This window comes from Gopherus evgoodei, chromosome 5 (assembly GCF_007399415.2).
Source record: "Gopherus evgoodei ecotype Sinaloan lineage chromosome 5, rGopEvg1_v1.p, whole genome shotgun sequence".
Lineage (NCBI taxonomy): Eukaryota > Metazoa > Chordata > Testudines > Testudinidae > Gopherus > Gopherus evgoodei.
In genome coordinates, this window is record NC_044326.1 from 142,476,179 (window position 1) to 142,486,449 (window position 10,271).

Consider the following 10,271-nt stretch of genomic DNA (forward strand, 5'->3'; position numbering starts at 1 on the left):
AGACATTTCCTGGTGACATAGGAGACCTTGTTGTTTGTAAGTGAAATCAGCTGTGGTGTACGTTGTCAGACAGATCTTCAGTGGACTTTTAAAGCTCCACAACTAGTTGTGTGCTCCAGTGTCTCCAATTAAAGTCTGCTCAGCAAGCAGGTGCTTGGGGGGGCACATTAGGCTCTTCGGCGACAATTTGGCAGCGGGTCCCTCTAAGAGGGAAGGACCAGCTGCCGAATTGCCGCTGAAGAAGAAAGTGCTGTGGTGGAGCAGGCACTGATCATGATTGTGGCATTTTGGGTTGTTTTTTTTTGTTTTTTTGCTGCTTGGAGTGACAAAAACCTGGAGCTGGCCCTGAGAAATGACAACCTCCTCTTGCAGGAAACTGAACATGCCAGTCATCAGCACTTTCAATTAATAATAATTAGAGATATACCTATCTCCTAGAACTGGAAGGGACCTTGAAAGGTCATGGAGTCCAGCCCCCTGCCTTTGCTAGCAGGACCAAGTACTGATTTTGCCCCAGATCCCTAAGTGGCCCCCTCAAGGATTGAGCTCACAACCCTGGGTTTAGCAGGCCAATGCTCAAACCACTGAGCTATCCCTCCCCTGCCCCTGCGCTGCATGGGAGGAGTGTGCAGGAAGGGCAGAATTAAGCTGCTCTTTTCTGTAAACAAAATAATCATGGAAAGGACTAATATTTACCAAATGAACTGTAGAACATTGTATGGTACATTGCCAGGTGCAGCTTGTTCACACCATTAGCTTCATTGCTGATTAACGAGGCAGATCTTTTGTTATCTCCTCCCTCAGCACCAAAAAGACTGAAAAAACACAAACTACACATTAACAAAGAGGTGTGGTTTTCTGCTTCCAGGCAACATTTCTATCCAGGAACCTCTCAGCTAAGCTGGTCATAATGTGGCTTTGCACTGTGCATACGTGTCTAGAAGCTTCACAGTGACAAGCCTTTTTTGCCAGTGTTGCCCATGGCCATTTGGAAAACATTGGTTTTAGGGCAGCAGATGCTGAGGTTTGGTTTACTTTGTGCACCATTCTCCTTGGGAGAGTCACGTGCCATGGGCCCTATCCTGGTAACAGTGTGTGCAGTGCTAGTTTCCCACTGCTCCAGAACCCAAAGGCCAAGTTTTTTCAAAAGGGCTCAACACCCAGAAGCTTCCACTGAGGACAGAGAATCCAGCCCCACACTCCAAACTATCACTGAGGACAACGGGAGCTGCTGGGTGCTGAACACTTTGAAACTCTGGCCTTTTGGACTGTAGGTGCTACTGAAAAGCAGACAGCAGCCACCATGGACAGCCCAGGGAACCACCTTTTCCCATCTTTATACAAGTACTTGCACCATTTCAGGCATTTAGGATAGGGTCTTCCAAAAAGTGCTAGGCACTGGCCTAACTCTGCTCCCATTGTAGTCTGTGGCTGTTTTACCACTGTCTTCAGTGGGAACAGAGTTAGGGGCAATGCTAAGTGCTAGAAAGTTGCCTATGGAACCTGCCTTGTTTTGGGCTTCAGGCTCCTATGAGGTCCCAGTTGCCCAATAAGTCTACACTACAGGGTTAGGTCAATTTAGCCATGTTAGGTTGATTTAAAAATGACTGCATCCACACAACCAACCCCATTCCATCGACCTAAAGGGCTCTTAAAATCAACTTCTGTACACCTCCCCGACAAGGGGAGTAGCACTAAAATGGACTTTGCTGGGTCGAATTTGGGGTAGTGCAGATGCGAATAGACGGTATTGGCCTCCGGGAGCTATCCCAGAGTGCTCCATTGTGACCGCTCTGGACAGCACTTTGAATTCCGATGCACTAGCCAGGTACACAGGAAAAGCCCTGGGAACTTTTGAATTTCATTTCCTGTTTGGTCAGCGTGGCAAATTCAGCAGCACAAGTGACCATGCAGTCCCCTCAGAATCATAGAGCGTAGACTGTTTCTACACTCCCCCTATCATCTCCATCCCTGAGGTTATCGCAGATTAGAAGGCGAAAAAAACGCACTTGCGATGACATGTTTTCCCAGCTCATGCAGTCCTCCCGCACTGATAGGGCACAACGTAATGCATGGAGGCATTCAGTGGCAGAGGCCAGGAAAGAATTAAATGAGCGCAAAGAGCGGAGGCAGGATGCGATGCTGAGGCTAATGGGGGAGCAAACGGACATGATGAAGCATGTGTTGGAGCAGCAGGAAAGCCAAGAGCACAGACCCCCACGGCATCCACTGTATAACCGCCTCCCCATATTCCATAGGCTCCTCACCCAGATGCCCAAGAACGCAGGAGGAGGCTCCGGGCACCCAGCCACTCCACTCCAGAGGATGGCCCAAGCAACAGAAGGCTGTCATTCAATCAGTTTGATTTGTAGTGTGGCAACAATAAAGAATGTGGCCTTGTCCTTCCCTCCTCCCCCACCCCACCCGGGCTACCTTGTCCATTATCTAATTTTTTTTAATTATTAAAGAAAGAATGCATGGTTTCAAAACAATGGCTACTTTATTTTGAAGGGGGAAGGGTGGCTGGCTTACAGGGAATTAAAATCAACTAAGAGGGCAGGTTTGTATCAAGGAGAAACACACACAGCGGTCACACCGAAGCCTGGCCAGTCATGAAACTGGTTTTCAAAGCCTCTCTGATGCGCAGCGCGCCTAGCTGTGCTCTTCTAACCGCCCTGGAGTCTGGCTGCTCATATTCAGACGCCAGGCGATTTGCCTCAATCTTCCACCCCGCCATCAACGTCTCCCCCTTACTCTCACAAATATTATGGCGCACATAGCAAGCAGCATTAACAATGGGAATGTTGGTTGTGCTGAGGTCTGACCAACAGCACCAGCAAGCTTTTAAATGTCCAAAGGCACATTCTACCACCATTCTTCACTTGCTCAGCCTGTAGTTGAACTGCTCCTAACTACTGTCCAGGCTTCATGAACGGATCCCCCGAGCAGGAGAGCAGAGTTGCAGCAGAAGCAGTGGAGCCGTACACCATGCCCTGGAGTTTGCTAGGAGCCAGGCAGGGAAGACGTTCCCAGAACCCCCGGCCAAGCTACATGTCCGACAAGGATGGTTAGGAGTCCTGCTGCACTGTCTGCTCTGATGGCAAGGAGCTGCTGCTGTGTAGCAATGCCAGCTGCTGCAGGTGCATCTGTGTTGAATGCTTGGAGGTCCGGGTAGGGCAAGGTACCTCGGCCACGGCAAAAGAGCAAGAGCCCTGGAGCTGTTACACGTGTCAACCACAGAAGTGCTATGGGGTGTTACAGCGCTGACTGAACTGGAATGTATGGTGCACGACTTCTTCACCAGCGACAAAGGACAGGAATATGATGCATCTAAAATCTGAAGAGACCCGCACATTTCCCAGAGTCACTACCCTTGATAACAGAACGTCAGTGATTGCATTGCCAACTTGGATCACAGCAGCCCCCACAGTAGACTTGCCCACAACAGCAGAGGTGACAATGAGCTGAACGGGCTCCATGCTTGCCGTGCTATGGCGTCTGCATGGGTAACCCAGGAAAAAAGATGCAAAATGATTGTCTGACGTTGCTTTCGTGGAGGGAGAAGTGACTGATGACATATACCCCAAATCGCCTGCGACAATGTTTTTTCCCCATCAGGTATTGAGAGCTTAACCCCGAGCTCCAATGGGCAGCGGAGACTGCAGGAACTGTGGGATAGCTACCCACAGTGCACTGCTCCATAGGTTGATGCTAGCCACAGTAGTGAGGACGCACTCCTCCGACTTAATGTGCTTAGTAGGGACATATACATAGGGGAGGATAGCTTAGTGGTTTGAGCATTGGCCTGCTAAATCGAGGGTTATCAGTTCAATCCTCAAGGGGGCCATTTGGGGATTGGTCCTGCTTTGAGCAGGGGGTTAGACTAGATGGCCTCCTGAGGTCCCTTCCAACCCCAATAATCTGTGATTCTATGACTGTATAAAATCAACTTCTATAAAATCAGCCTAATTTTCTGGTGTAGACATACCCAAGTTAGAGAGTTGTACAGCATTAACTACTATAGACCCCCTCACTGGTAGGGACACAATTAGACTGGTACAGAGGTGCTTTAACAGGTATAGCCATGCATCCACAATAGAACTTTTACTGGTAAAAAATCAAACTCTTACTCAAACTAGTTACACCAGTAAAACTTTCACATGTAGTCTGCAGGCCACAGCCTGTCACAAGCCTGGCCTGCGTACGGATTCTGTACCATTGTAACTGTCAGTTAGAGGTGTGCTTTTTTTGTTTTATCAGTAGTGTTATACCAGTACAAACCTCCCCATCAGGATGCAGATACTGGTATTGCTCATTCTCTTTCCCTCTAGGAATAGCCACAGTAGTAGCAATCTCTTTAAATCAATGTAACCACGCCAACTGTACAGACCTAGTTAAACCCGGATAGCTTTTGTGTGTAGACAAGGCTTTACGGGTTTGGCAGCTTAGGTATTGTAGGTACAGGAACTCCTCACTTAAAGTCATCCCAGTTAACATTGTTTCGATGTTAAGTTGCTGATAAAAATAGGGAACATGCTCATTGAAAGTTGTGCAATGCTCCCTTCTAACGTCCTTTGGCAGCCGCCTGTTTTGTTCACTGCTTGCAGGAAGAGCAACCCATTGCAACTAGCTGGTGGGTGGTTGGACCAGCAGCCCCCTGTCAATCAGCTCTCCACTCCCCTAGGTTCCCTGTGCAGCAGCTGTCCCTCCCCTCACTGCCATGTGCTGCTTCTGCCCTCTGCCTTGGAGCTGCTCCCAGAGACTCCTGGTTGCTGTACAGGGGGAGGGGAGAAAAGGGGGGGCTAATGTCAGGGTGTCTTCCCCTGCTCCTGCACCCCACTTACCCCATCTTCCATAGAACAGGGGGGACACATGACAGAGGGAGGGAGCTTCTAGGCAGTAGCTGCTGTCTCAGGTCTCAGCAAGCTGATTTAATTAACAAGGCAGTGTACTTAAGCCTGGCATCAGCTACTTAAAGGGGAAATGAACATTTTTTCTCTCATACACAGGCTGTGTGTCTCTGTCTGCACTCCCTCCTTTCCTGCTGCCTTGTAGAGTGTTGTGAGAGTTAACCCTTAAGGGCTCAGTCAATTGCTAGTTCATTTAGCACTGAGGCATCTCCTGGGAAATATCCCATCCGCCGACTCCTCCACCTGAACCAAGCTTCACAATCATCATCACTGTGTGCCAGTATTGTTTTTTTAAAACGTGTGTGTGTGTGTGTGTGTGTGTGTGTGTGTGTGTGTGTGTGTGTGTGTGTGTGTGTGTGTGTGTGTGTGTGTGTGTGTGTGTGTGTGTGTGTGTGTGTGTGTGTGTGTGTGTGTGTGTGTGGAGAGAGAGATAAAATATAGTTATTTGTCTGGTGAAGAAAATGTCCCTGGAACCTAACCCCTTCATTTACATTAATTCTTACGGGGAAATTGGATTCACTGACATCGTTTTGCTTAAAGTCGCATTTTAGGAACATAACTACAACGTTAAGTGAGGTGCTCCTGTATTTACAATGGCAATCTCATCAAACTACTGACAACTTGACTCTTAATATTCCTGCTCAGATAATAAGGGGACAATATGGAGTCCAAAGGCTGGAGCTCCTGCCTGGAGACCGCGACAACTTAGCCATCCAGACCCGTGGCGGTCCTGAGAAACATGAAGTGACTGGCTGGGTATTGGTAAGTACTTGTGCACATTCACATACAATTCTGACAAGTTATCCAAGTTTCTATGCATAATACTGGGAAATTACAATGGAGTAGGTGCAGTATTTTTCTTGGTGTTGAAAATAAGAGTCCCTGTGAATTTGAAGTTAAAAAGCATTGACATGTATGACAAGGAGTAAGATTAAATGCATTCAGTTGGCCCAGTTCTTTGCTTTTACCTTTTGTAGTTATTGACACTCATGCAAAATGTGTGTGAAAACAATGAGGAAGAGCAGGATGTTTAAAAGCTTTCAGGAATAGGACCCGACTGAAATGACAGACCACCTCTCCTCCTGCACTGTCTGTAAAATACTGTGATCAACAGGTGCAGCACAGCAGATTGCTAGCACTGGAGACCAGTTATCTTTGCTGAAGGTCACATGGGAGTGGAACTCTCCACAGATCAGGGGGGCACTAATGTCCTGCCTTTTGTAGAGCGTAGTGCAAGACTGAGCGCTGCACTAGACTCCCTCTCCACAGAGACAGAGTTACTCTCATAACTTTATATGAGCCCCACAAACCCAAGCTAGAATCAACCTGGCCTCTCTGAAGCATTTATATTTTGTACCTGTCTTGCTGGGGCACTCTTTCCAATCAAGTCTGTACAGCTCAAGAGACTGTTCCCTATAGTTACAAGCTTGACCAGATGAGATGCCCTCCTCAAAGAACTCTGACCTGCTAGGTATACATTTACTTGAGGAAAGAGGTAGAGACCTTTACTTCCACTTGATTCCATATCCTACAGCTCAGACTGAGGATTGCTACATGAACATGGCAGGACTGGTCTGTCCTGGAGTTCACACAAAACCCTCCGTCTTAGCATCTCTGACCTCTGTCAAGGAATGTGAACTCTCAAAAATCTGCATCCCAGACATTTAAAACTTGAAGTTAAACAGTTGGTTTTTTAAAAAACTGTTCTCAGATATCAGAGTAGCAGCCATGTTAGTCTGTATCCGCAAAAAGAACAGGAGTACTTGTGGCACCTTAGAGACTAACAAATTTATTTGAGCATAAGCTTTCGCAGGCTACAGCCCACTTCTTCAGATGCATGGAATGGAACATATATTGAGGAGATATATATACATATAGAGAGCATGAAAAGGTGGTCTGTCATTGGATGACCAGAAAGGTTAAAATGTTCTCCTACTGGTTTTTGAGTATTATGATTCCTGATGTCAGACTTGTGTCCATTAATTTTTTTTGCGTAGAGACTGTCCGGTTTGGCCAATGTACATTATTGGACACAAGTCTGACATCAGGAATCATAATACTCAAAAACCAGTAGGAGAACATTTTAACCTTTCTGGTCATCCAATGACAGACCTGCGGGTGGCAGTTTTGCAACAGAAAAGCTTCAAAAACAGACTCCAACCAGAAACTGCTGAGCTGGAATTGATGTGTAAACTAGATACAATCACCTTAGGTTTAAATAGGGACTGGGAATGGCTGAGCCATTACAAACATTGACGCTATCTCCCCTTGTAAGTATTCTCACACTTCTTATCAAACTGTCTGTACTGGGCTATCTTGATTATCACTTCAAAAGTTTGTGGTTTTTTTCCTTACTTAATTGGCCTCTTAGAGTTGGTAGGGCAACTCTCACCTTTTCATGCTCTCTGTATGTGTATATATATCTCCTCAATATATGTTCCATTCCATGCATCCAAAGAAGTGGGCTGTAGCCCACGAAAGCTTACGCTCAAATAGACTTGTTAGTCTCTAAGGTGCCACAAGTACTCCTGTTCTTTTTGTTCTCAGATAGGGAGTTACTCAAGTGGGAGTGTGATAACTGGAGCAGCATCCTAGGGCCTGAGCTGTAATGCATGGAAATGGATTGGAGAGGGGAAAGAGCAGCAGGGAAGCCAGCTGAGAGGATGGCACAATAGGTCAGGGATGACAGATTTGCTTTGCAAGTAGATAAGCTTTGGAAATAACACACCACACTGTGCAATCTCTTCAGCTGCTAAATGAGGTGGTGGCTGGGGAATAGAACTGAAAGGCATTAGCTTACAGAGGTGGAAGCTTGGGCAGAGAAAGCTTTGGAGCAGGGCAAATATGCTACTGAGGCAACAGAAATATGATGAAGCACCTTCCTGGAGAGGAGCATTAGGGCTACCACTTTTTCCTGCCCTCCTCGCCATGACGACAGGAAGTCCTAAAACATCAGAGACACAAATCTAAGCAAACACAAAAAAGGCTTGAAGTCTGGCAAAAGCAAATCCTGATGTGGAAGACAGAGTGAAATTAGGATTGATTCACAGAGCTCCAGGACAGGTACCAGAGTGCTTGTTGTAGTATAGTTGGATACTGCCACCTATCGGATTTGGGAACCAGGGCAAACCACGACTGACCAAGTCAGGTTGACTGAAGCCCTTCGACTCAGTTGAAAGAAGTCAGGATTGAGTTCTGTACTCTCTTTGCTAATAGGGAATAAATTCTCATTTTTAAAAGTTCAGTTTTTATGATGCAATTTTTTTAAACAAACTATTGCACGTTCAGAAGAACATGAGCATTTTCCATACTGCTGGCCATGGGAATATTCTGGACATGTGCAGTCTCCAACTATTAGTTCCCACTCGATCAGTTACTGTATTGAGTCTGTTACTAGTTCTATTGCTTACTGCTGTTATACAACCCAACAGTAACACAAAGGAACTTGAGAACAAATCCTCTGTAGTAAACAAGGATACATGCTGCTTGTTTTCATAGATATCTCCTTTGAATAAAGAAGATGCTGGAGAGTACGAGTGTCATGCATCGAACTCCAAAGGAGAGGCTACAGCCTCTGCACGAATTACTGTTGTCAATGCCTTACATGAAATACCCATAACTAAAGGTAGGTAATATGTGAAAAGTTTTAACAGTTATATACGTGCAAAGATTTTTTTTTAAATGGGGTTTATGCCCTTTGGTTGTTTAGAACATAAGAGAACAACCTGAAAAGTTGCATTTAAAACTGTTAGCTGTAGCTTGCTGATATTTCTAATGTCAAAGCCGGTCTTTCTGGTTTTGGCGAGGCACTCATGGAGGTCTCTAGCATAAGAGCTCACAAATAGCTGAGAATTGGGTTGTTGCATCTTTAATAAAGACATGCTTTTTCCAAAATGTGTGTTAGGTATAGGAGGTTAGCTAGGTAAAAGTTAAAACATCTGACTAAAAATCCCATCTGTTCCAAATAGCTCAGCTTTCAGGCTCTGGTGGTTATTTCATTGGTTCTCCAGCCACCATGTTATCTGAAAAGACCTGAATTTCAAATTGTATAAAAGGCTTTAAAAACTCTTCCAAAAATGGCAGGACTATTTTGCCAATATATGTAGTCCTAATAGCCTTGATCGTCCATCCTAGCAATCTTTAGCAAAGGGCATTACTTAATTATGTTAGTGTCCAACTTGACCCAACTGATGGTGGGATTCATTTTATACTCTTGCTTTACTGCTGGACAATATTTGATTTTTTAAAAACATCTTCCAGCTATTCAGATGTGTCATTTAAAAGAGCAGAAGTCTAGAACCTAAATGAATGGATTACATACATTAACCTATAAATGTGTGTGATAAAGGTGCTTGGTTTTGGCCATATTATACCTCTTTTTAGAAATCCATTATCACAAATGCAGGGGATAAATGCATCCAATGATTTAGCTTTTTTAAAGGACAACTGAAAACTGTTCAAAAGCAGGTCAGGAAGTGATGGGCTTTTGCTGTTTGTTAATGGCAAGGCTAGTATTAGACTGCAGCATGATACAAGCTTGATCGTATGCCATAGCCACAAAGATACATCTGAGGAGACATAAAAAATATGCCACAAATTATTGCAGCTCCTTCTCACCTTTAGGAAATGGCAAGAAAAGTGTTGATGCAACAGAAATTAATTTCCGTTGCAGCAAAGTTTGACACACATTTTAGCTAAGCAATAAGTGAAGGTGCAGACTGTCTATAAAAGGAGTGTACCTCAGGGCTGTTAAAGGGGCATTGTGATAGGGCAACCCTGCTATGCATGACAGTTGTGTCAAGCCTTGTTCCCTTTTGCTCACCGAAAGGTACACAGTCCGAGCTCAATTTATTCATCTACACCAGTGCCATAGTTCCTCAAAAGCCTGGTTGTAAAGCAGTAAAATACATAGTATGTTTTTCCATTCCCCTCACCCATCCAAGAGTCTCCATCAGCACTGTGTTCTGTTCCTTATGCCTCCATTCAGGACCCTGCTCTCTAGACTTCTCTGCCTGAGTGACTAGTCCTCCCACAGCGCTTCATGGAGAGACTTCTTCCTCAAATAGCGTTCCACTCCCAGTCCTCCCTGCCTACCCCTCCTGCTTCCCTTCACCAAGCTGAATCTCCCCCTTTTTCCTAGAGGCCACTGCCCAAGCCTTCTGCTCATTAGGAGTTCTTGCTCTGGTCAGTCCCAGCTCTCATCCACATACAGCCGTCACTTTTGGGGCTCCTGAAGCTCTTGTCCAAGCAGCATGCCAGCTCTGACTTGCTGTCTGACTGTCTCTGGCAGTGACAGCCATGAAGTCATCAGATGGCATCTTAGATGCATCAATAATAAGTACAGTCTAAATGTCTGTGTAG

General features: G+C 45.5%; 1 protein-coding gene across 1 annotated transcript in view; it reads left to right on the forward strand.

Moving 5' to 3' along the window:
* IGFBP7 (insulin like growth factor binding protein 7) overlaps positions 1-10,271 on the forward strand; it is a 76,940-nt gene that overhangs the window by 66,238 nt on the left and 431 nt on the right. The window contains exons 3-4 of the mRNA XM_030565095.1: positions 5,556-5,672; positions 8,409-8,535. Of these exons, the coding sequence (XP_030420955.1) occupies positions 5,556-5,672; positions 8,409-8,535 (244 nt within the window). The remainder of the gene's footprint in view (positions 1-5,555; positions 5,673-8,408; positions 8,536-10,271) is intronic.